Source organism: Aquarana catesbeiana, linkage group LG08 (assembly GCF_042186555.1).
Source record: "Aquarana catesbeiana isolate 2022-GZ linkage group LG08, ASM4218655v1, whole genome shotgun sequence".
NCBI classification, from domain to species: domain Eukaryota; kingdom Metazoa; phylum Chordata; class Amphibia; order Anura; family Ranidae; genus Aquarana; species Aquarana catesbeiana.
In genome coordinates this window covers 80686747-80712688 of record NC_133331.1, presented here as the reverse complement: position 1 = coordinate 80712688, position 25942 = coordinate 80686747, and the positions used below count along the sequence as shown (strand labels likewise).

General features: G+C 42.1%; 1 protein-coding gene across 2 annotated transcripts in view; it reads left to right on the top strand.

The window, feature by feature from the left end:
• BTAF1 (B-TFIID TATA-box binding protein associated factor 1) overlaps positions 1-24723 on the top strand; it is a 234766-nt gene extending 210043 nt beyond the window's left edge. For both annotated transcript variants that reach the window (XM_073596058.1, XM_073596057.1), the window contains exons 35-38: positions 6587-6798; positions 11401-11560; positions 15537-15707; positions 20962-24723. In XM_073596058.1, coding sequence (XP_073452159.1) covers positions 6587-6798; positions 11401-11560; positions 15537-15707; positions 20962-21108 — 690 coding nt within the window. In that variant the 3' untranslated portion in view covers positions 21109-24723. The remainder of the gene's footprint in view (positions 1-6586; positions 6799-11400; positions 11561-15536; positions 15708-20961) is intronic.
• The last annotated feature ends 1219 nt before the right edge of the window (positions 24724-25942 follow it).

Here is a 25942-nt window from a genome sequence, read left to right as displayed (position 1 = left end):
ACATCTTGACTTTGCAATATTTGCCCACTCTCTTTGCAAAAAACACGCCAAATCTGTCAGACTGTGTGGGCATCGCCTTTGCACAGCCCTCTTCAGATCATCCCACCGATTTTCGGTCAGATTCAGGTCTAGGCTCTGGCTCAGCCATTCCAAAACTTTAATCTTCTGGTGAAGCCATTCCTTGATTTGGATGTATGCTTTGGGTCATTGTCATGCTGAAAGATGAAGTTCTTTTCAAAGCCTGAAGGTTTTGTGCCAGTATTGACTGATATTTAGAACTGTTCATAATTCCCTCTACCTTCACTAAGGCCCCTGTTCCAGCTGAAGAAAAACGGCCCCAAAGCATGATACTGTCACCAGCATGCTTCACTGTGGGTATGGTGTTCTTTTGGTGATACTGCATGTTTGGTGCAAAAACACTGCATATCTCACAAATGTGATATTTCTGTAAATATTTGATTATCTCTTTTAATGGACAACACTGAAGAAATGACACTCTTCTTCAATGTGAAGTAGTGAGTGTATAGCTTGTATAACAGATGAAGTTCTTTTCAAAGCCTGAAGGTTTTGTGCCAGTATTGACTGATATTTAGAACTGTTCATAATTCCCTCTACCTTCACTAAGGCCCCTGTTCCAGCTGAAGAAAAACGGCCCCAAAGCATGATACTGTCACCAGCATGCTTCACTGTGGGTATGGTGTTCTTTTGGTGATACTGCATGTTTGGTGCAAAAACACTGCATATCTCACAAATGTGATATTTCTGTAAATATTTGATTATCTCTTTTAATGGACAACACTGAAGAAATGACACTCTTCTTCAATGTGAAGTAGTGAGTGTATAGCTTGTATAACAGTGTAAATTTGTTGTCGTCTTCCCCCCCCCCCAAAAAAATAACTCAAAACACAGCCATTAATGTCTAAACCGCTGGCAACAAGTCAGTACACCCCTAAGTGAAAATGTCCAAATTGGGCCCAATTAGTCATTTTCCCTCTCCGGTGTCATGTGACTCGTTAGTGGTACAAGGTCTCAGGTGTGAATGGTGTTCAGGTGTGTTAAATTTGGTGTTATCGCTCACTCTTACTGGTCACTGGAAGTTCAACGTGGCACCTTGTGGCAAAGAACTCTGAGGATCTAAAAAAAAAAAAAATGTTGCTCTACATAGATGGCCTAATAAGAAGATTGCCAAGACCATGAAACTAAGCTGCAGCACGGTGGCTAAGACCATACAGCGGTTTAACAGGACAGGTTCCACTCAGAACAGGCCTTGCCATGATCGACCAAAGAAGTTGAGTGCACATGCTCAGCGCCCTAGTTAGAGGTTGTCTTTGGGAAATAGAGGTATGAGTGTTGCCGGCATTGCTGCAGAGGTTGAAGGGGTGGGGGTCAGCCTGCCAGTGCTTAGACCATACACTGGATCAAATTGGTCTGCATGGCTGTCATCCCAGAAGGAAGCCTCTTCTAAAGATGATGCATAAGAAAGCCTGCAAACAGTTTGCTGAAGACAAGCAGACTAAGGACGTGGTTTACTGGATCCATGTCCTGTGGTCTGATGAGACCAAGATAAACTTATTTTGTTCAGATGGTGTCAAGCTTGTGTGGCAGCAACCAGATAAGGAGTACAAAGACAAGTGTTTCTTTCCTATAGTCAAGCATGGTGGTGGGAGTGTCATGGTCTGGGGCTGCATGAGTGCTGCTGGCACTGGGGAGCTACAGTTCATTGAGGGACCCATGAATGCCAACATGTACTGTGACATACTGAAGCAGAGCATGATCCCCTCCCTTTGAAGACTGGGGCCGCAGGGCAGTATTCTAACATTACGACCCCCAACACACATCCAAGATGACCACTGCCTTGCTAAAGAAGCTGAGGGTAAAGGTGATGGACTGGCCAAGCATGTCTCCAGAGTGACCCAAACCCTATTGATCATCTGTGGGGCATCCTCAAATGGAAGGTGGCGGACCGCAAGGTCTATGACATCCACCAGCTCCTTGATGTCATCATGGAGGCGTGGAAGAGGACTCCAATGGCAACCTGTGAAGCTCTGGTGAACTCAATGCCCAAGAGGGTTAAGGCAGTGCTGGAAAACAATGGTGGCCACACAAAATATTGACACTTTGGGGTGTACTCGCTTTTGTTGCCAGCGGTTTAGACATTAATGGCTGTTTGTTATTTTGAGGGGACAGCAAATTTACACTGTTATAGAAGCTTTACACTCACTGCTTTACATTGTAGAAAAGTGTAACATGAATAGATAATATATATAAAATATATAATAAAATATTTACAAAAATGTGAGGTGTACTCACTTTTGTGAGATACTGTATCTTATGGTCTGATGAAACTATGGTTGACTTTTTTGGCCATAACTCCGAAACCCTTTTTCCCCACATGCTTTTGGGAGACTTCAGATGCGTTTTTGCAAAATTTAGCCATGCCCAGACATATGAAGAATACAGGAGATTGTTGTCACATGTACTACACAGCCAGTACTTGCCAGATATTCTTGCAGCACCTTTAATGTTGCTGTAGAACTCTTGGCAGCCTCTGACCAGTTTTCTCGTCTTCATCAATTTTGGAGGGACGTCCAGTTCTTGGTAATGTCACTGTTGCGCCATATTTTCTCCACTTGATGACTGTCATCACTGTATTCCATGGTATATCTAATGCATTGGAAATCCTTTTGTACCCTTCTCCTGATTGATACCTTTTAACAGTGAGATCCCTCTGAGGCTTTGGAAGCTCCCTGCGGACCATGCCTTTTCACTATAGGATGCGACTAAGAAAATGTCAGGGAAGACCTACTAGAACAGCTGCACTTTTTATTTGGGGGTTAATCAGAGGCACTTTAAATTATGGCAGGTGTGTACTGCCTCCTATTTAACATGAGTTTAAGTGGGTTTGCTTAATTCTGAACACAGCTACATCTCCAGTTATAAGAGGATGTGCACACTTATGCAACCACAGTATTTTATTTTTACCCCCCCCCCCCCCCAAAAGATTTCAGTTTGTTTTTCAACTGAGTTGTACAGTTTATTTCACTTTAAAGTTGGAAAAGTTCTGAAAGGATTTTTTTTCTCAGATTTTTATTAATTTTTTTTTTTTTTTTTTTTTTTTTTTTTTACATCAGAGACCTGACATTTTTAGCAGGGGTATGTAGACTTTTTATATTCACTGTAAGCAGAGTTGCCAACCCTCCGAAGCAAAATTTACTGGCAGGATGCCAAAATTTACAAACGGCACCAATTTTTTTTTTTTTTTTTTTTTTTTTTTTGTACCTAGAATTAGTTTTCAGTGCTAAAGAGTACAAATATCAATATTTAAACTATAAACATATATCTAGTGCTATTAGCAATGTGTTTAAGTTTAACAAAAGTAAAAAAAAAAAACATATTTCTGCATTGACATGAAGTTCAGGTTACTAGAACCCAGCCAGCACAGAGTTCCCCCCCCCCTCAGAGTCTGCAGGATTCCTTCTTGCAGTGAAAGGGAACTCTTATGTAAAGGGGAACACTGCAAATCATGATCTAAGGGGGAACTCTAATGTAGAGGAGGGCTCTGGTGACCAGAGACCACCTTATATCAGAGTCCACTGTGTTCCCAATTACTTCAGGGTCCGCAGACTGAGTTCCCCCTTGCACTGTAAGGGGGAATCCTGCAGACTTTGATGTAAAGGGGAACACCAGGAACTCTGATGTGGGGGCACTCTGGTGACCAGAGACCATCTTCCGTACAGTGAATACACTAAGGTAAGGGGGGTTGCTATTCACTCCCACCTACATCAGTGACCCCCCCCCCCCCAGACTTGCCTGGCAGCGCTGTCTCTGACCTCCTCTCAGGTGCACCATGCAGGGATCAGTCAAATGACTCCAGCTTGGTGGCTCTGGGTCTTATCCTACAGGAGACGGTCAGAGACTGCGGACATGCTAAAGGAGACGGTCAGAGACTGCGGGCATGCTAAAGGAGACCAAATGTGCTCACTACTTACTCAGATAAAAATATATGAATAAACACCTCAAGACCATCAAGCACAACACATAATCAATTATATTATGACCATACAGTACAAACACAATATACAGCAGCACTTTTCATCAGAAAATACCAGCCAAATCATATTGCTGCAGCCTCCCCTCTCCTGGTATGCTTGGATTTGTAGTGCCCCGGACACATGAGGTGGTAACTCTGGAGAGGACAGAGGAGGCTGTGCCTGGACTGGTGAGCACTGCAGGTAATAGTTAGAGATGGGGAGAAACCCTTTAGAAGCAAAGCAGAGCTGACACACAAAAAACGATCTGCTGTACACAAGCCTGCTACACAGCCCATCCTCTGCCCCCCCCCTCTCCTTCTGCCCACTAAGACAAGGCAAAGACACAGACTGCAGCAGTTAGCTAATAGCTAGCTTACCTTCTACTAGGCTGAAGTCCGTCCGGCTCCACTGCAGGTTCACTCCACTCCTCCCCCTCCCAGCATCTCCCAGAATCAAATAAGGCGCATTGTTGAAGGAAGGGGGAGGGTACAAGACAAGTAGCAGCCATGTTAGAAAGATGATCAGAGACTCTCGGCATGTTTCGGGACTGCACATGCGCAGTTCCGAGCCGGGGAACGTCCTTTTTACTGGCAAGTTTTTTGTTGTTTTGTTTTGTTTTACAGATTTTCACGGACATGAAAAATTGCCCTGTTTTTATGGGCTGCCCGTAAAAATACGGGCGGTTGGCAACACTGACTGTAAGTATTCACAGCCTTTGCCATGATGCTCCAAAATTGAGCTCAGATGAAGCCTGTTTCCACTGGTCATCCTTGAGATGTTTCTACAACTTGATTGGAGTCCACCTGTGGTAAATTAAGTTGATTTGGCCATGATTTGGTAAGGCACGCACCTGTCTATATAAGGTCCCACAGTTAACGGTGCATGTCAGAGCACAAACCAAACCATGAAGTCCAAGGAATTGTTTGTAGACCCCTGAGACAGGATTGTATTAAGACACAGATCTAGGGAAGGGTACAGAAACATTTCTGCATCATTGAAGATCCCAATTAGCACAGTGCCCCCCATCTGTAAATGGAAGAAGTTTGGAACCACTAGGAGTTTTTTCCTAGAGCAGGCTGCCCAGCCAAACTGAGCGATCAGGGGAGAAGGGCCTTAGTCTGGGAGGTGACTAAGAACCGATGGTCACTCTAACAGAGCTCCAGCGTTTTTATGTGGCGAGAGAACCTTGTAGAAGAACAACCATCTCTGCAGTACTCCAGCAATCAGGCCTATATGGTAGCGTGGCCAGACAGAGGGCACTCATCAGTAAGACGCATGACAGCCCACCTGAAGTTTGCCAAAAGGCAGCTGAAGGACTCTCAATGAGAAACAAAATTCTCTGGTCTGATGAAACAAAGATTGAACTCTTTGGCCTTTTTAAAGGCAAGTGTCACGTCTGGAGGAAACCAGGAACTGCGCATCACCTGGCCAACACCCATTCCTACAGTAAAGTGTGATGGTGGCAGCGTCATGCTGTTGGAATGTTTCAGCAGCAGGAACCAGGAGACTTGGCAGGATCAAGGGAAAGAGAACTGCAGCAATGTAAGCATCCTTGATGAAAACCAGACCACTCTTGACCTCAGACTGGGGCGAAATTTCATCTTCCAACAGGACAACGACCCTAAGCACACAACTAAGATAACAAAGGAGTGTCTAAGGGACAACTCTGTAAATGTCCTTGAGTGGCCCAGACTTGAACCTGATTGAACATCTCTGGAGAGATCTGAAAATGGGTGTGTCCCGACCCTCCCCATCCAACCTGATGGAGCTTGAGAGGTTCTGCAAAGAAGAATGGGAGAAACTGCCCAAAAATAGGCGTGCCAAGCTTGTAGCATAAAAGACTTGAAGCTGTAATTGGTGCCAAAGGTGCTTCAACAAGTATTGGGTAAAGGCTATGAATACTTATGTACATGTGAAATCATGTACAAGAAGGTGCAAACGCCTAGTGCATTACTTCCAAAATCCTTTTTTTTTTTCTTAAATCGTAGGTAATATACTCACAAAAGCAGGATAAAATCAAGCTAGACAATTGCAGAAATCCAGCAAGTGAGATGGGCATTCCCACCGACCTCACACAATAGAGAAGCTTGCACGTTTCGGGGGTCTGTCCCCCTTCCTCTGAGCTATTTTATGTTCATGTGATTTATTTATTTTTAAATAAAATTTGTAAAGATTTTCAACTTCATTCACATTGTCATTATGGGTATTGTTTGTAGAATTTTGAGGAAAATCAATTTAATCCACTTTGGAAAAAGGCTGTAAGATAACAAAATGTGGAAAAAGTGAAGCGCTGTGAATACTTTCCAGATGCACTGAAGTCCATTCCATTTACAGAAATGGCAAGTGGGGATTTGTTTATGGTGTTTTGTTTTTTTTTTTTTGGGTAGGGCAACTTTTTTTTTTTTTGGGTAGGGCAACTTTTTTTTTTTTTCCAGGCTGAAATGGAAATGTCATGTTTGATGTAATTTATGTAGCATTTATATGTTAAATTTACTTTTACAGTCCAAAACAAATTTTGAGTGAGGCAAAATGGTATGTTTGCTTTTGTTTGGCAGCTGCTGTTGGATTGCGGTTTGGGTAATGCTGGCACCTCAGAGAGCGGTACAGAGACAGTTGTGGCCCAGCACAGAATATTAATCTTCTGTCAGCTGAAGAGCATGCTGGATATAGTGGAACATGACCTCCTGAAGCCTCACCTACCCTCTGTTGCATACCTGCGGCTGGATGGAAGTATACCAGCTGGCCAGAGACATTCCATAGTGTCAAGGTGGGTAACGGGACCTTTTTGGTAAGATGTATAATTCTGTTCACGAAGAGGAAGTGCGTTTTTATGACCTTGTGTTATATATCGGAATAAATGTGATCCTGACAAGCATTCCTTAGCTGTAAGAATATTCATGAGAAAATAAGTAATGACCACTTAAAGGGCCCTGCTTTCATCCCTCACTTGGCCCAGCTGTCCCAATGCTGGCATGTGGCTGTTCTTTGAATTCATGCAATGTTGGCATTACTTTTGTACATATTGCCAAACTGTGACCCACGGAGCTACAGTATAGCATAATTGATCTATTTCTGCATTGTGTACTATAATTGGTGACCTAGGTATTGTGGAGTCTTTTTAGAGCTTCTTTGCATGGTTAATCCATGCACTCACAACTTAGAACATAGAAGCGCACTCCTTGAAGTCGAAATATAAGTACATTCTCTGCATGCAAAATGGACATAGAAGTAGTCCTCTAAATGATATGGAAGAGAGATATTACAATACAGGACACAAGCTGAATATTCATAGCCATTGTGACTGCTACTTTCAAGTGATTAGAAGCTACCAAAGCTTTTGGACATGCCTAAACCCCCCTAGTGCGTAGCCCTTTAACCCTACCCCTAACACTTGAGACCTCTGTTTTTATAGTGTCTTGTAGTTGATGGACCTTTTTCCCTTATGGAAAAATGTCTATGCGTAAAGCAGAGCTCCACCCAAAAGGGGAAGCTCTGCTGGTCTGTCTCCTCCATTCCCACTCTCCCCCCTCCGCTGCCACCTTTGGCACCTTTTGTTGGGTGTGGGGGGGGGGGGGGTGTACTGCAACGAACTGAGCCGAAGGCTCACCTACACCCCTTCCCCCATCCTTCTCCCGCAGCCTTCTGTAACACTTCACAGGTCCCAGAAGACTGGGGCCGATTCACAAAGCACAGTAGGAAACTGGCTGTGAGGCCTCAAGGTGGCACCAGCATCTGATAGCCGATTCAAGAAACTGTTCAGGTGAGGACACCGCTGGATGCCTGGACAGGTAAGTGCCCTATATTAAAAATCAGCATCCTTATTTTTTTATATCTTTTTTTTTTTTTTTCCCCATTTAAAATGATCAGGAAACTGGGAATTGTTTATTGCTTATTGAGTTTTAAGCTTGACGGTAAAAAAATCACCACTCAGAGCTTGGTGTCAGGTGAAAAGGATGTTCTATCACATCACAGGTCACACTATTGCCACCAACTTTCACCCAGAGCCCTTATAAAGGTACTCAGGCACTTCCTTCTGTCCTTTTACCACAAGGACTTTCTACAGGACAACCGACACATGGGTTGCTGTGTATTCTTCGGGCACACTTACCCCATTTCCAAACCTTACTCTATGGGTACCCCACTGAGGAATAGCCTTACTGCTAGCAATGGCCGAAAATCAGCACAAGGAAATTGCTCTGGGAAATCTTTGCTCTGCCAATGCGAAGCACTGAAACCTCTCAGTGACTTTGCTTCCTTTGCACCCTAGCAGGACCCCATTTTAACACTGGTCTCTGCATCTGAATCTGATTCTCAAGCACACAGCAAGGGGCCTATCTGACCAAGGCAGATCTCTCAGCAACTATATGAATTAAGACCATTAGTTGGCCGAAAAATTCTGCCATCACTGTCCAGAGCCTAAAAGCACCAGGCTTCTTCTCCACCTGAGTCAGAAGTGTAATTTGCCTCCCGTAGAGGTAGACATGGAAAACTTTGATTAAGACCCAGAGGCCACATTAGAAGAGGCCGCAAAGAATTCTCATCCCCAACCTCTAATACACCTGATACTATGGGGTTGATTTACTAAAACTGGAGAGGGCAAAATCTGGTGCAGCTCTGCACTGAAACCAATCTGCTTCAAGGTTTTATTGTCAAAGCCTAATTGAACAAGCTGAAGTTAGAAGCTGATTGGCTACCATGAACAGCTGCACCAGATTGAGTGCTCCCGATTTAGTAAATCTTCCCCTATGGCTCCACGCAATATGCTTGCCAATGTAGATATGCTCACCTCTGAGTGCAAAAGCCTGTGTACTCGCACTTTGTTCTCATTAGTCTTGCCAAGCCCCTAATGAGTAATAAAACTTCAGAGTCTAAGGACATTTTGTTTCACCCCTCTAAGAATCATCACCAAGCTATAGCCATTGATAAAAAAAAAAAAAATCACTAAAGTGTACAATTTTAGTAGTAGACCCTGCTGTCTCCATCATAAACAATCCTATTGCTTTGCCTATAGAAGATGTTCCCTCATTTAAGTATTCTGAGAACATTTAGGATGCTTTTAAAGACTCTTTACCCTTGTATTTCCAGCCCTGCAGCCACCTATTGCCGCAATTTGTTTGTCAGACTGCAGCTAACTGGGTTAGTGCAACTAACAGTGCTCAAGATCCTATATTATGGGATTGAACTCTGGCAAACACATGCAAATACTGCTCCTCCAGGTTAAGCTGGCCATAGATGAATCAGAATTCTTCTGGCTCAGCAGGGAGCAGCTGAGTTTTGATCCATGTGTGGCCACGCCCCGCATTTTTGTCTTTTAAACCAACCAAAAGCTTCCCAGGGACCGTCATATTTACAAACTACCCTGAACCTACTCCTGTCCAAGGGAGTGGTTGTTTAAGTCCCTCTGAATGACAGGCTTGAAGGATTCTGTTCAAACATGTTCACCTTGCCAAAACATAAGGGTATTTGCCATATCTTTGACCTAGAATCCCAAACCCTTTTGCCTTCACAAATCTGCAAGTTCTCTCTCTACCACAAGGAGAATGCTTGGCATTAAGACATTTAGGATGCCTACTTCCTCACATTATGGTTTACCAGCCTTATCTGTGCTTAACAGTGGGGGATGAACTTTCCAATTTGTCAAACTGCCTTTTCTGAATACTCCTGCGTGAACAGGATAAGCCATAAGTGCCTGCTAACTTGATCATCCAGGTTACTGAGTACCAAGACAACTTTTGAAGGATTCATCTCCCTCACAACTGTCTGCAAATGTCCAAAGGACTAGCCAGATTCGTCAGGCTTTTGGTTGGATATTCTGCTTGCTTTCCTGGTTAGTCTGCCCTCCAGACCTCAGTCGTGAGGTTCTTACAGGGGCACTGTGAACTTTGATCTTTAACCCTTTGTGTTTTTGAGCCTGTTGGAACAGTTTGCCTAGTTGACCACTCTTATATTCATTGCTTGGGGATGCCCAATGGGGTATGAATAAGTTGCCTGTGTCCTATACTGTACATTTTTAAGATAAGAGGAATTTTACATCCAATTTCCATTTCTTACAGTACAGGACTCACTTCCTAAACGCCATATTCTGCATTGCTTATACAAAACTGAGGATTTAGGAAGTGGGGTAGTGTTAAAGGGGAGGCGTGTTCTCAAAAGCTTGCCAGGTAGGAGCCTAAAACCTATGGTGTATGAATAAGTTACCTGTGTACTATACTCTAAGATATGGAATTTACAGGCAAGTAAAATTAGAGCTGCTTTGCTACAAAACTAAGACATGCTTGTAGTAGGAAGGGTTATCCTGTGCTGGCCACAGTTTGTTTGCCAGTGTCCAATCCTCATGTAGGCTGTTGTATAACCCCAAAGTTACACTTCTCACTTTCAATAAATTCCTAGAAAAGCATATACCTATTTTCTTGCAGCTCTGCAATCATTCATACATTTGATTAAATGTAATTTTTAAATGCAAGCCATGTAAGAACCTGAATTTGACTTGGTATCAACTTCCTGCAGTTCCTGTACAGAAGGTGCCTCTCACAAACCCCACTGGCAGATGGAATGAGGGAGCAGAGAAATGGCCTTGTCAGTCTTTTGCTTTCCTTTCACAGTTCAGTCAGAGTGGAGGAGGGACAAAATGTGTATGTGGTGTTGGGCTGCAGCTCACATGACTCCTGCCCTGCCAGACAGAGCTGTATGACAGCTCTGCAAATTTCAGGACTGGATGAGCAGAAATGCACTTTTTTTTTTTTTGAATCCGTGTGTATTTTATCTGGGTGCCTGGAATTCAGGTTTATTAGTCCTGCCTATTGGCAGATGCCAGAAGGTATCTTTCTCTGCAACGCAAACTGATTTTCAATTCATTACTCGAGTCATTCATTCGTCTCACTTGTCCTTCAACCTTGGCGGTGAGGCAGTGTAGGTGTCTGCTGTGAGCCATAGTCACGTGGGGGTGCATAATCTGGTGCAGCTCTGCATAGAAACCAATCAGCTTCCAGGTGTGTGTGTGTGTGGTGTGGTTTTTTTTTTTTTTTTTTTTTTTTTTTTTGTCAAAGCTTAATTGCACAAGCTGAAGTTGGAACCTGTCTACCATGCACAGCTGCACCAGGTTTTACGCACTTCAGTTTTAGTAAATCAAACCCCATTGTGTGCTTGGCCATTGCTTCAAACACCATTTATCTGATTACTGGGTGCTAGCTACACTCACTGTGGTGCAAAGGCTTATTTTTCCTTATGGCAAAATGTTGCTAGTTCCTAAGAAAATCTATTTAAATGGCAGAGAAATTGCATTTTGCAGGTGCACATTTAAAGCAAATGAATAGAAACTATATTGTATTATAAAGAACAGATTGGCATAAGGATTTTCCTTGAATTTCAGGTTTAACAATGACCCCTCAATAGATGTTCTGCTGCTGACCACGCATGTGGGTGGCTTGGGTCTCAACTTGACTGGGGCCGATACGGTAGTGTTTGTAGAACATGATTGGAACCCAATGAGAGATCTCCAGGCTATGGACAGAGCACATCGTATTGGACAGGTATGTGTATAACGGGACTGATTTAGTTAGAAAACATTAAGATGTATGTTAATCAATTTTGGATAGAATGGGGGGGAAGGTTTAGAACCCCTGTTGAGGTTTTATTGTCTGAGGTACTATTAAGATTTTCCCTTAATTTCTGTTCTGCCATCTACTGTTTGAACCAGACAGGAAGCAAGGGGAAAATCCTCAGTAGGTACACAGACAAATACATTTCTTACAGAAGTTCTTCCTTGCACTACTCTAACAAATATATATTTTTATTTCTTTGTTGGTGAGCTATTCTGACTTCTGTCTGGTAAAACCTAGTCATGGAGATGGAATGTGAGGGTATATTTCTTTACAGAACCCCTGATCGCAGTAAAAACCTGATGGGGGTTCTTAACTTTTCCCACTCCTTTTTTTTTTTTTTTTCCAAATGTTGGCTGGACTTTAAGATCATACACATGTATGGGTGGTGGCAGCTTTAGGTCCCATTTCAGGTGATATTGTAAGTTTGTTTTCCCCCTTTAACCACTTAGCGACCACCCACCTGCAATTTACTCTGGACGAGCGCCTGCTTTAGGCAAAGCGACGCACTGGTATGACGCTGTCTACTTCCAGGTGTAGGGCGTGCACATTTGTGCTCCCACTTTGATTGTACACAGCGAGAGCCTGTTGGCAAGTGCCGGCCAATGATTTCCAGCCAGGACGTGCTGGTCGGCTGTGTAAATTCACTCCCCCGTGCTCTGTGTTAACATTCAACACAGAGGTGTTGCACATGGAGCCATCTGTGTTTCTTATCCCTGCTTTGATGCAGGTATAAACTTGGAGATCAATCAGTAAAAGCGGCACACTTTACACAATCACACATAGTTAGGCACATATTCAACCCCTTTGAATCGCCGTAGATGTTAACCCGCTTCTCAGCCCCTAACAGTACAGTGACGATGTATGGTATTATCACTGATCACACTATAAATGTCACTGGTGATGTCTGGCTGTCAGTTGGGCCCCCCAGTATCTGTATCGGGTATTGGGCCCCCCAGTATCTATGGCAGTCCCAAAGTCGTTAATCGCCACCATTAGTAGTAAAAGAAAGAACATAAAAGTGTGTGTATATTATATTACAGTTGCACTCATAAGTTTACATACCCTGACAGAATTTGATTTTTTGGCCATTTTTCAGAGAATATGAATAATACAAAAACATTTTTCACTCATTGTTAGTGATTGGTTTAAGCCATTTATTATCAATCAACTGTGTTTACTCTTTTTATATAATATTAATGGCAACAGAAACTACCCAAATGACCCTGATCAAAAGTTTACATACCCTGGTGATTTTGGCCTGATAACATGCACACAAGTTGACACAAAGGGGTTTGAATGGCTATTAAAGGTAACCATCCTCACCTTTGATTTGTTTGCTTGTAATTAGTGTGTGTGTATAAAAGGTCAATGAGTTTCTGGACTCCTGACAGACCCTTGCATCTTTTATCCAGTGCTGCACTGATGTTTCTGGATTGTGAGTCATGGGGAAAGCAAAAGAATTGTCAAAGGATCAGCAGGAAAAGGTAGTTCAACTGTATTAAACAGGAAAGAGATATAAAAAGATATCCAAGGAATTGAGAATGCCAATCAGCAGTGTTCAAACTCTAATCAAGAAGTGGAAATGAGGGGTCTGTTGAAACCAAACTACTATCAGGTAGACCAACTAAAATTTCAGCCACAACTGCCAGGAAGATTGTTCCGGATGCAAAGAAAAACCCACAAATAACTTCAGGTGAAATACAGGACTCTCTGAAAACCTGTGTGGTGTGGTTGTTTCAAGATGCACAATAAGGAGGCACTTGAAGAAAGATGGCCTGCATGATCGAGTCGCCAGAAGAAAGCCATTACTATGCAAATGCCACAAAGTATCCCACTTACAATACGCCAAACAGCAGAGAGACATCACTCCAAATGACTGTGCCAGAAGGTTTGAGGCTTGAGACCAAAATTGAGCTTTTTGGCCACAGCCATAAACGCTTCATTCGGAGAGGAGTCAACAAGGCCTATGATGACAGGTACACCATTCCTACTGTGAAACATGGAGGTGGATAACCGATGTTTTGGGGATGTGTGAGTTACAATTGCACAGAACATTTGTGGTCAAAATTGATTGCAAGATGAATGCAGTATGTTATCAAAAAATACTGGAGGAACATTTGCATTCATCAGCCAGGAAGCTGCGCATGGGACGTACTTGGACATTCCAACATGACGATCCAAAACACAAAGCAAAGTCGACCTGTCATTGGCTACAGCAGAATAAAGTGAAGGTTTTGGAGTGGCCATCTCGGTCTCCTGACCTCCAATATCATTGAGCCACTATGGGGAGATTTCAAACGTGCAGTTCATGCAAGACAGCCCAAAAATTTAAAGGAACTGGAGGCTTTTTGCCAAGAGGAATGGGCAGCTTTACCATCTGAGAAGATAAAGAGCCTCATCCACACATACCACAAAAGACTTCAAGCTGTCATTGATGTTAAAGGGGGCAATACATATTAAGAACTGGGGTATGTAAACTTTTGAGCAGGGTCATTTGGGTAGTTTCTGTTGTCATTGTGATTTAAAAAGAGTAAACACAGTTGATTTGATAATAAATGGCTTTAGCCAAACACTAACCGTGAGTGAAAAAAGTTTTTGTGTTATTTATATTCTCTGAAAAATGGCCAAGAAATCATGAGTTCTGTCAGGGTATGTAAACTTGAGCACAACTGTATGTGTGTGTATGTATATATGTGTGTGTATATGTGCACTATTTTTAGCCCAAAAGCACCTGACAAACGCCTCAGTGTGAAAGTGGCCTAAACGAAACTTTTGTTTATAGTTCTCTTCCAGCGCTGACAATGTTGTGATAAACTTGGCAGGCTGCCTGTGTGTGGTTTATTTTTATTTTTTTTGACAGCTCTGAGTAGAGAATGTCTCTGCACTTGTTATGTAAATGAATTGTGTAAATGCTCCAAAGAGATTGTGAGGGGGGTTGAATCGAAATTTACCCTGTAAGGTTTTAATTGTGCATGGTGGAGCCACACGATTAATCGTGTGTGTGTATATATATGTGTATGTATATATATATATATATTCATATAATACACCATAGTTTGTAGATGCTCTAATTTTCATATTTCATATATTTTCAATTTACACTTATTGGGATTTTTTTTTTTTTTTTATCAGACAGTAGAATACATTTTAGCCAAAATGTATGATGAAATTTAGATTTGTTTTATAGTAGAAAATATTGGTGGGGGGGGGGGTTCGGTCTTTTTATTTTCGTTTTTTATGTTTCAAAAAAAAAAATTAAACCCAGTGGTGAACAATTACCACCTGAAAAGCTCTATTTGTATGAAAAGATATACATTTTTTGTTTGGGTACAGCGATGCATGACCGCGCAATTACCAGTGCCCAATAGCGAAAAATGGCCTAGTCATGTAGTGGGTAAAATCGTACAGAGCTCAAGTGTTTAATTGCTGTTTGGGTACATGTACCCAGTGAAGTGACAGACCTCAGGTGATATGAAAGATCTTCCTATACAAGTTGTACCTCCTTATCTGCAGTCTTTACAGCCATTCTAAGTGCAGAGTATATACAGCTTGTCTGAGCTGTCAGCAGTGGGTGGGGAGCTAAAGTCACTCTGCAGAGCTCAGTGAGGAGAGTTCTGACAGCTGATTGATCTAAAGGGACACACCCCCCTTCACACAGGAACGGAGCTGAGGCTGTCGCTCACAGGCTGTGTGCTGGAGCTCACTCCCCTGTCGCCTTTTTTTCCTTTTGGTTTCAGGAAAACTTGTCAAATGACTCAGGCAGATAGTAGAGGAACAAGGCAGCAGAGAGAAATTACATTCAGTGCTCTGGGTTGAGACAAGTACACACTATAGAGGGATTTGTTTGGTTCATATTTCATGTCGGAGGTTTACAACCACTTTAATGGTTGTCTGTCTATTTCAGAAACGAGTAGTTAATGTATATCGGCTAATTACAAGAGGAACTCTGGAGGAGAAGATTATGGGTCTGCAGAAGTTCAAGATGAGCATTGCCAACACCGTGATAAGTCAGGAAAATGCCAGCCTGCAGAGTATGGGCACTGACCAGCTGCTTGACCTGTTTACTCTGGATAAGGTAAGGTCAATGTTGGTGAACTTTGAGAGTTACAGCTGTCCTTAACTGGGTTGACAAATGTAAGCTGTAGCGATTCTTATAATTTAACACACATTATTACGTTTTATAGATTTGATTTCTTTATAATGTTTAAAAATGAAAACGTTAAATTCTAGTTAAAGGCCAAGTTCACCTTTTTAGGAGCATGTTACATTACAGCCATTTTTAGGGTGTAACATGTAACCTGCTCCTATATACCTCCCTGCCAGCGCTCCCCGCTCTGGCAGTGGGAGATCTTCTCCCAGCACCGATTTCTCACAATTTGAAAACGACATGGCTGTGCGGGGCTCCACCCACAGTCGTGTCATTCAGTTTTCTCTGAATGAATGAACTACAAGTACCGTCAGCCGGTGCAGCAGACGGCTGGTAGTTCTTAATGAACTGTGAGGGTGCTTGTGAGCACTCTTGTAGTTCGTACATTCTCCCTGCTTTTCAGTAACTGACCGTATCAGAGGTACAGGCAGACAGCTGAGAGTCTGAAGGATCCTAGTATTGCACATGCGATTTGCTGCTACTGCTTGCAGTACTTACCGGCTGCAGTATTAAAGGTGCATGTCTATTTATTTTTTTTACACCTGCATTTATTTTATTTAAGGTGTTTATATTTTAATTAAAAAATATAGTCTGTGATGGCGACAGGCACATTAGATTACACTTTTTTATATTTTGTACATGTCTAGTACTTGTCCTTCCTTCCTCAGATATCTCATTCCCCTCTCCTTTAACAATTTACACTAGCACATAAACAGCAAACACTTGCTGACAGTAACAAGTTGGTGATATTTGGGCTTAGGCACATACCTAATTATATTTTCTGCTGGGAAGATGTCTTGTTGCATCTGTGTGCTGTATCTGTTATCTGGATGTCTGGCTGCCTCCAAAGGAAAATCCTTACCTCTGCCGCTTATTAGTGACTGGCTTGATGGAATGAATCAGAAAAACTTGCCTGCAATATTGCTGGACAAAGCTGCCTGCTCGCCTGCCTGGCAACTCTGATGCCTCTTTCATAGATGGCAACAGATGATACAACTAAAGCAGTGAATTAATGTAGATGGGTGCTACACAGCTGGATATTCAAAAGTGTAGCTGGTATGTTGTCTGGGAAATGTTGAGTCACATTTTAAGTCACAACCTTTACATTACGTTGTGTTGTCAATAACTTAAAGCAGTATTAAATCTACCGTATATACTTGAGTATAAGCCGAGTTTTTCAGCACATTTTTTTGTGCTGAAAGTGCCCCCCTCGGCTTATACGCGAGTCAAGCACTTTTCTGCAGCAAAAAATGTCTTTTTCCGAACCAACTTTGGGGCCCCGTATCTCGGGGACACTTGGTGCTAGGATCCCCAAATTTGGTGTGCAAACCCAGTAGATCTAGTACAACATATCCAATCGGTTCGGAAAATGTCATTCTCTGCTGCAGAAATGTGCTTGACATTTTCTGAACAGACTTTGGGGCCCCGTATCTCAGGGAACCCCAGCTTGGACATGTTGTAGTGCTAGTTTCACTGGGTTTGCACACCAAATTTGGGGTTCCTAGCACCAAGTGGCCCTGAGATACGGGGCCCCAAAGTTGGTTCAGAAAATGTCATTCTCTGCTGTAGAAAAGTGCTTGACATTTTCTGAACTGATTTTTGGGACCCTGTATCTTGGGGCCACTTGGTGCTAGGAACCCCAGCTTTGGATATATTGTGGTTCTAGTTCCACTGGGTGTGCACACCACTACTTGAGTATACTCGAGTATATACGGTACACGCAAACATTTATTGCAGCTTACAAATCCTTAGATGTGATGGCTGCATTTTTCTATTTCAGTCTTTTTGTTCCATTTTACTTGGTGATCTCTCAGCAAGTCTGTTTTTCAAAAGAACAGGCCTTCTTGTGGAAAGATCAGTTACAGGAATGAGACAAACCATTCAACACTGGCAGGGGTGCTTACAATAGTCGGCTTTTGTGTGTAGAAACCTTTTATCTCAAAAGGAAATAACTGCACAGAACTGCAGCTGTTATGCACCACCAATGTGGCATACCTACAGACACCATGTTAGGCCTGCACATGGAGTGACGACTTTACAACTTATCCCCATAGGAAATGAGAGGTAAAGCATAGCAGTCATGCAGGAGAACACCAGGAACTTGACATGGGGTAAATTGTAAAGGTTTTTTGAATAGTCTGGTTGTATAGACTAAGTTCAGAAATCTGAGCTGGAACTCCAGCTCCTTCTGCACCACTCATGCACTTAGACAATTCCTGATGACCAACTGAAAACTAGTTAAAAAATAAAACACTGCAAAATGGTGTTGATAATCATCTAACTGAGGTTTCCCAGCTTGGATAGCAATTCTGAGTGGTTTTTCCCACCTATGTACAAGGACATGTAGAAGTAGTATACTTTACTCATAGATGATTATCTGAGCCCTTCAATAAAAGGTTTCTTTTACTCATTCTTTATATTTAAACTTGGGATGAGAGTGGGGTGTGGAATGAACTAGAATTCAATCTGAACCTGTTTCACGAATGACCAAACTAAATGAATTGTTCAGCTGCCTGCCTGCCAAATTGAGCCTCTGGATGCGATAGAGGGTGATGCATTTAGCTGCTGTATTACTAATGCTGCTAATTGTGACAAATTTTAAACGATCTTGCTTCAACGGAACTAGTCAATGTGAGACTCGCATTATACAAGCTGATATACATGGGTCGTAACTGTCCGAATAAATTCTGTAAAATCTGGTGGAAGCCAGATGCCTCAGTGTAGCCTCTTGCAGTGGTCCCCCTTTTCCTTCCTCCCTTCTGCCCCACTCTATTCCATGTCTCCTATTTTTCCTTTTTTGACTTTGATCATACTTCATTACACTGAATATCACTGAAGTCGGATCAAAGTCAGATCACTGTCTTAGATGATCTGACTTTGGCCATGCTACTTGTGCTCTGATCTTGAAGGGAAACCACATGCCAAATAAAAAAAAAGGGCATGGGTTCCCGCTCCAAGACCATACCAGACCTTCGTCTGGTATGGATTAAGGGGAACCCCCACGCCGAAAAAACGGTGTGTGATCCCCCCAAAATCCCTTGGCAGAACCTTATCCGAGCACACAACCCGGCAGTTCTGTCCAAGTGAAACACCTGTTGAATGAACTTAAAGTGGGAGTCCGGCGACCAATCTTTTTTTTTTTTTGGTCATTGAGACACTTTGCTAACCCCAAAATAATACTCATAGTTTGGGTGTAATATTTCCGCCTCTGTCTGTTTTCATACTGAAGAATAACTTAAATGTGATGCTGGCTGTTTCCATCTTGCTTGTGGGCATGTGAAGCCCACAAGCATTGATTTCCTGGATGTGGTGAATGCAGTTCAATCACAGCTTGTTCACACTGAATCTTGGGAAGCCTGACACTAAGCTCCCAGGAGACAGTGCGGCACCGGGGAAAGGCAATAAACACGCCTACTCCCATGGGAGGAGAGACAGGAAGTGCCACAATAAAGTACAATATAAAGGTAATTACAGCGATAAAAAAAATTTTCGTACGGCATTTGGACATCTATGCAATTAACTGAAGTTAAAAATTTGAGTGGAACCCCGCTTTAACGTGTTCTGATGGTACCTTTTTTTTATAGGTTTAAACATTGTTTTCTAATGTAACACCTGATGTTATGTGGGAGTCCCATTGCATTTTTTTTTTTTTTTTTTTTAAACAGAGTCCCAAGCTGACAGGGAAATGTCATTTTAGACCGGGTTCACACTTGTACGACAAACAATTTTTTGTTTAACCTTAACCACTTAAGGACCGAGCCTCTTTCTGAGAGATTTGTTTACAAGTTAAAAACATTTTTTTTGCTAGAAAAAATAAATTAAAATAGAACCCCCAAACATTATACTTTTTTTTTTTTTTTTTTCTTTTCCCTAACACCCTAGAGAATAAAATGGCAGTTGTTGCAATACTTTGTCACACCGTATTTGCGCAGCAGTCTTACATGCGCACTTTTTTGGCGGAAAAACTTTTACCTTTATCTCCATGAGTGACGTTTAAAAAATTCTACAGGTTGCATGTTTTGAGTTACAGAGGAGGTCTAGGGCTAGAATTTATTGCTCTCGCTCTACCGATTGCAGCGATACCTCACGTGTGTTGTTTGAACACCGTTTTCATATGCGGCGCTACTCACGTATGCGTTTACTTCTGCACGCAAGCTCGGCGGGACGGGGCGCGTTTTTAAACTTTTTTTTTTTTTTATTCTTATTTATTTTACCTTATTTATTTTTACTGTTCTTTTTTAAAAAAGTCACTTTTGTCCCTATTACAAGGAATGTAAACAAGGAAAAAAAGCAGGAACTCTTAAATATGAGATCTGGGGTCAAAAAGACCTCAGATCTCATATTTACACTAAAATACAATTAAAAAAAAAACCAAAAAAAACACAAATGGCCCTTTTAAGAGCTATGGGCAGAAGTGACGTTTTGACGTCCCTTCCTCCCTGCAATGGTATCACGGCGGGTGGGGGCCATATTCCCCCTCACTCGTCTCCATATCAAGGAAGAAGGATCCGTCCGCTACGGCCAGCTCTGGTAAGTGGCGGAGGGCACTGGAGAGCGGCGGGAAGGGGGGCCCTCTCCCTCTCCCGCTGCCGATTTTAAAAGTGATCTTGTGGCCAATCCGCCGCAGAGACCACTTTTATCGGAAACCGGACTGCCCGCTGAAGAAGAGAAAACCGGGGTTGTGGCAGTTAGCTGCTGCCATAACGATATTCCTGTTCAAAGACAGGACGTATATTGGCATGCGGCGGTCCGGAAGTGGTTAAAACGTTGTTTGATTTATATATATATATATATATAAACAGTGGTGATCACCATCAAACGAAAGCTCGATCTGTCTCAAAAAATGATAAATATTTCATTTGGGTGTAGTGTTTCATGACTTGGTAATTTCTGTCATTCAAAGTGTGATGGCGTGGAAATCAGAAAATTGGCCTGGGCAAGTAGGGGGTGAAAGTGTCTGGTGTTGAGGTGATTAAAAAGCAATATGATTTCTAAAACCACCAGTTTAAGAGACTCATACCTTTAAGGATTCGAACAGTGGAATCTCCCCTGTTTCTCCCATGACAGGTTTTCTTTCATTTGAAAGCTGTCCAGTGTTGTAAAGGCTGGGAGTGCCGTACAAAGCTGTCTGCTTGTGGAATATCTATTGTGATGTAACTGGATCTTTTTAATGTTTTCTCAGGATGGAAAGCGTGAGAAGATGGAGACATCTGAAGCCGGCGGAAAGACTTCAATGAAATCAATCCTCGACAACCTCGGGGAACTATGGAACCAGGAGCAGTACGATTCAGAATTTAGCTTGGACAATTTCATGCATTCTCTCAAATAACTGCTGCTGCTCAAGTTTCTTCCGTGGTTTTTTTTTTTTTTTTTTTTTTTTTTTTTTTTTTTCATTTTTTGTTTTTTTGCTGATATTCAGCAGTAGCTGAGACGGTACCATCAATAAGATTTTGCAAGATGGATTTACATCTAGGTGGAATCTTAGCCAGGAACGGGAGAGATTGTGTCAAGGGAAATTATGCAGTCTTAAAGATGCTATGGATTTTGAGAAGACTTGAATCCTCTGTTATATACTGGTGCATCGTCCTTCAGCTGGAAAACAAAATCAAACTGATTTTATGCACTGCCAGCTGCTATTTCTAACATCGTCAGAGTATTTCTTCTGAGGAACTGGTTAACAAAATGTTTTTATTTGACCTGTAAAATGTACAGGGTTCTCGAGCTTACCTGCCCATCCCAGGACTGTGTGCAGCCATGCTGTTCTGAGGGCCATTGCTGGTTACATTAGCGATGTTGCAGTGACTATAGCAGTAAGGCTATGTGCACTCGGATGTTCGAAAGCCACTGAAAAGGCTAACGCAGGATGTTTCACTGAGGCTTTATCTCCCCCAGTCTTTAATCTGTTTTAATCCTATTTTTTTAAGAAATATTTGCAGTTTTATTCAGTCTTTTTTTTTTTTTGTTTTCAGACCATTTGCTAGCTGCTTTTTTGGGTGATGATTGCACAAAACAGGAAGAAACAGATTGACAATGGAAAGAAAACAGGTTCAATTTTCAATCGGCCTTCTAATGATACAAAGACAGGAGATGGAAAGAATACCATTTCATGTTTAATTTTTGAAACCAGAAAGATGCAATGGTAACACTTGTGTGGACGAGAAGGCAAGTAGGTCAGCAGTTGGATTAAACCCAGATGAGACTGAAGATATCCCAGTGCACATACCCTAAACTAAAGCCACCTTGTAAGCATTCAGTTTTAGGCTCTTGGTTGTAAAAATATAACGCCATCTTTTTTTTTTCTTTTTTTTTTTAAAGGTTGTAAAAAATTTTTTTTTTTTAAACTTTAAGGAGCCACACATTTTGTGTTGTGGTTCTGGATCAGGCATTTAATGACCAACGCCAGACTGGAAAGTCAGGCTTGCACTGCTTGTGGCCCTCCTTAGTTTTGTTAGCAAGGAATTCTGGGATTGCAGTTTCTGCATAACCGATGGGAAGCAAGTTGGTCAAGCCTGGTATAAAGTAACATCGTGCTTTTGGGGTTTAAATTGAGCTTTCTATGCACACTAGAGGCCTCATGTGTGACAATTGTCTGAAAAGGAAGTGATTGGTTTTTTTTGCCCACAGCAGTCAGATTACAACTGTTCTTTCTATAGTGTACAAGAGAAAGAACCATGTCGTTATCTGTAAATCTCAAACCAAAGCCATGCATGTACAGAAAAGGATTGCTCATGCCACCATCAAACTATTCCCAGGAGCCATACACATGGGCTGAAATACTTCCTGAATGCCTGGTCATCACTGCATGCTGTGGTGCTTTCCTCTGCTTCTACATCAATACCATGCATAGTAATTGTATGCAGGCTAGCAGAAGGAACCACAGTGCACATAGACCAGGATGTGACACTCCTGGAAGTGTTGGATGCATAGGATTTTTCAGGCAGCATTTGGAGATGATGATTATCTGCAAAATGAAGAGTTAATACTTACCCCTACCACCACCGCTTTGGTTTGAGATCAAAAACGAGTGATGGGTCACTTTTATGCTTTTTAAGCGATGCTGTGGATGCTGAGAATCTCTTGTGATAATCAGTTGGCATAGTGGTCAACGGGGTTGATTTGCTAAGCAACATGGGCAATTTTAATCTTTTGATATGGAGTGATTTAACCAGTACTGTCAGTCCTTTCCTCAGGGTAGAGGTACATAGTAGATGTTTAATAGGTCAATAGGGCAGTGAATCATTAGGTGTAGCAGTTCCAAACTGATGAAGAAAATGGCTCCCTATGTGGAGTAAGCTACACAGGTAACATGTATTCATATCTTGTAGAATTCAATTGCACATAAATGCATGTTGCTATTAAAAATTTACTGTAAGTGGTCAAATCTCTCAATGATAACAGATCAAAACTGCCTTTGTAGCCAAGCTCTAAAAGAGTAGTGTTTGCTTAGCCCAATCTGGCCCTTCAAACATCCAGCAACACACAGGGTAATCTGAAAAAAGTGCAATTAGATGATTTAAAGGGTTAGTTCACCTTTATCTGATAATTCCCTTGCTAGAAGTGTAGGCCATTTACATTTCTCCCAAAGCTAGGGCAAAAAATCTCTGATATCCCGTCCTGCCATGTTGCTAAAACTCAAGCTATTACTGCTTACCCCCATCATTACAGGATTGAGCTGTTAAACCCCTGCACTTGTGTGGTCCACTACCTCCTCTGCGGCAGCATTGCTAAACTTGGCGCTACTGTGACAGGGGAAAAAGTGCATGCAAAGGGGTTTGAATCGGCTGGGAGTGCCTTAGCAATGCCCCAGTGAAAAGGCAGGATGAAATGATGCAATCTCTGGGAGTTTTGGGCCAGGCTCCAGGAGGTATGTAAATAGCCTACACCTATAGCAAGAACATTATTTAACTTTTTGGTCTGAGCTGCACAGTTTATCTATAGGCACCCCCTTACCTGCATAGGCAGTTTTTTTTTGGAAAAGGTGAACTAAATCCGGCATAGACTGTTCAAATCTTGGCTGGCTCCTGCTGAACCATGTATAGGCAGGCTTGAATGTACCCAAGTTTATAGATCAACTTGGTTACAACCAGCCTGTTGGATTTTACATGCACGGTTATAGCTGCTAGCAATAATCACTGTGTTCTCCATGCCAGGAGCACACAATGGATCCATGGGAGGGATTAGCCCATTAACACTGACCCGTGGTTGCAGGCAAAAAAAAATTGCTCAGTCTATGGCTGGCCTAACCCTTAAAACAAACATTGCTTTAGGTGGCTAAGTAACTATGTTACTATATTTAATGGACTAACCCATTGAAAAAGCTCTGACTAGAACAGCTTGACTGTCAAATTCTCAAGTATTGGTTGCAAGGATTCTTAGTACCCAGAAAATGCATTTTGGCTGAAATTCTGATGTCTAGAAAAAATATCCAGTCTCTGCTATTGAGAATACCCGGTTCTCTGGACTTCTGCTCTATTAACAGGAGAATCTGGTCATTATCTGCAAGGCTTTTCCTTTTTTCGAGATTTCTTACCATGAGGCCCTTTCATAAGTCACCCTTTCCATATTAGACAAAGCATATGCGTTTCCCAGGTTTTAACAGACTGGCTCTTGCACAAACATATTTTCTATATATTTAGCAGACTGGGTTCCTTCCCTGTGTATCTGTAGCTTTTGTTGTATACATTGGATAATCCTCAGTCTTTTATATCTGTCCATACCTTTGGTGGGTGTTTGAGTGTTTGGCGAAAGAGAGTGGATTGTTGCACACGTAAGAAGAAAATAATGAAATCTTGAATAACACATGACAACCTCTTATGTAAGTTGCAAGGAAAAGAAAATGTAACCTTTATGGAAAGAGCTTTTGTCACAACTTTTAACAGTGGCATGCTGTAATGAATTACCATTCCATTTAAAACTTTGAGAATAAATAAAAAAAAATTAAGTACTTTTTTTTTTTTTTTTTCTCTCGTTGTAGTACACCCCAGTACACTGATTTGTACTGGGGTGTGTAAAAATACATCAACACTTGTACTTTTACATACAGCGCTTCACTTTTTCCACATTTTGTTATCTTACAGCCTTGTTCCAAAATGGATTAAATTAATAATTTTCCTCAAAATTCTGCAAACAATATCCCATAATGACAATGTGAAAGAAGTTTGAAATCTTTGCAAATTTATTAAAAAAAAAAAAAGAAAATCACATGTACATAAGTATTCACAGCCTTTGCACAATACTTTGTTGAAGCACCAATTACAGCCTCAAGTCTTTTTGAGTATGATGCTACAAGCCTGACACACCTATTTTTGGGCAGTTTCTCATATTCTTCTTTGCAGGACCTCTCAAGCTCTATCAGGTTGGATGGGGAGTGTCGGTACACAGCCATTTTCAGATCTCTACAGAGATGTTCAATCAGGTTCAAGTCTGGGCTCTGGCTGGACCGCTAAAGGACATTCAGAGTTGTCCTGTAGCCACTCCTTTGTTATCTTGGCTGTGTGTTTAAGGTAGCTGTCCTGTTGGAAGATAAACCTTCACCTTGTCTGAGGGCCAGAGCGCTCTGGAGCAGGTTTTCATCAAGGATGTCTCTGTACATTGCTGCATTTAACTTTCCCTCAATCCTGACTGGTCTTCCAGTTCCTGCCGGGGAAAAACATCCCCACAGCATGATGTTGCTACCACCATGCTTCACTGTAGGGATGGTATTGGCCAATACCATCTAGTAGGGATGGTATTGGCCAGGTGATGAGCGGTGCCTGGTCTCCTCCAGACGTGATGCTTGCCATTCAGGCCAAAGAGTTCAATATTTGTTTTCATCAGACCAGATAATTTTGTTTCCCATGGTCTGAGTCCTTCAGGTGCCTTTTGGCAAACTCCTGGTAGGCTGTCATGTGCCTTTTTACTGAGGAGTGGCTTCTGTCTGGCCACTCTACCATACGGGCCTGATTGGTGGAGTGCTGCAGAGATGGTGGTTCTTCTGCAAGGTTCTCCTCTCTCCACAGAGAAATGCTGGAGTTCTGTGAGAGTGACCATCGGGTTATTGGTCACCTCCCTGACTAAGGCCCTTCTCCCCAATGGCTGTTTGGCCAGGCGGCCTGCTCTAGGAAGAGTCCTGGTGGTTCCAAACATCTTCCATTTACAGATGATGGAGGCCACTGTAGCCATTG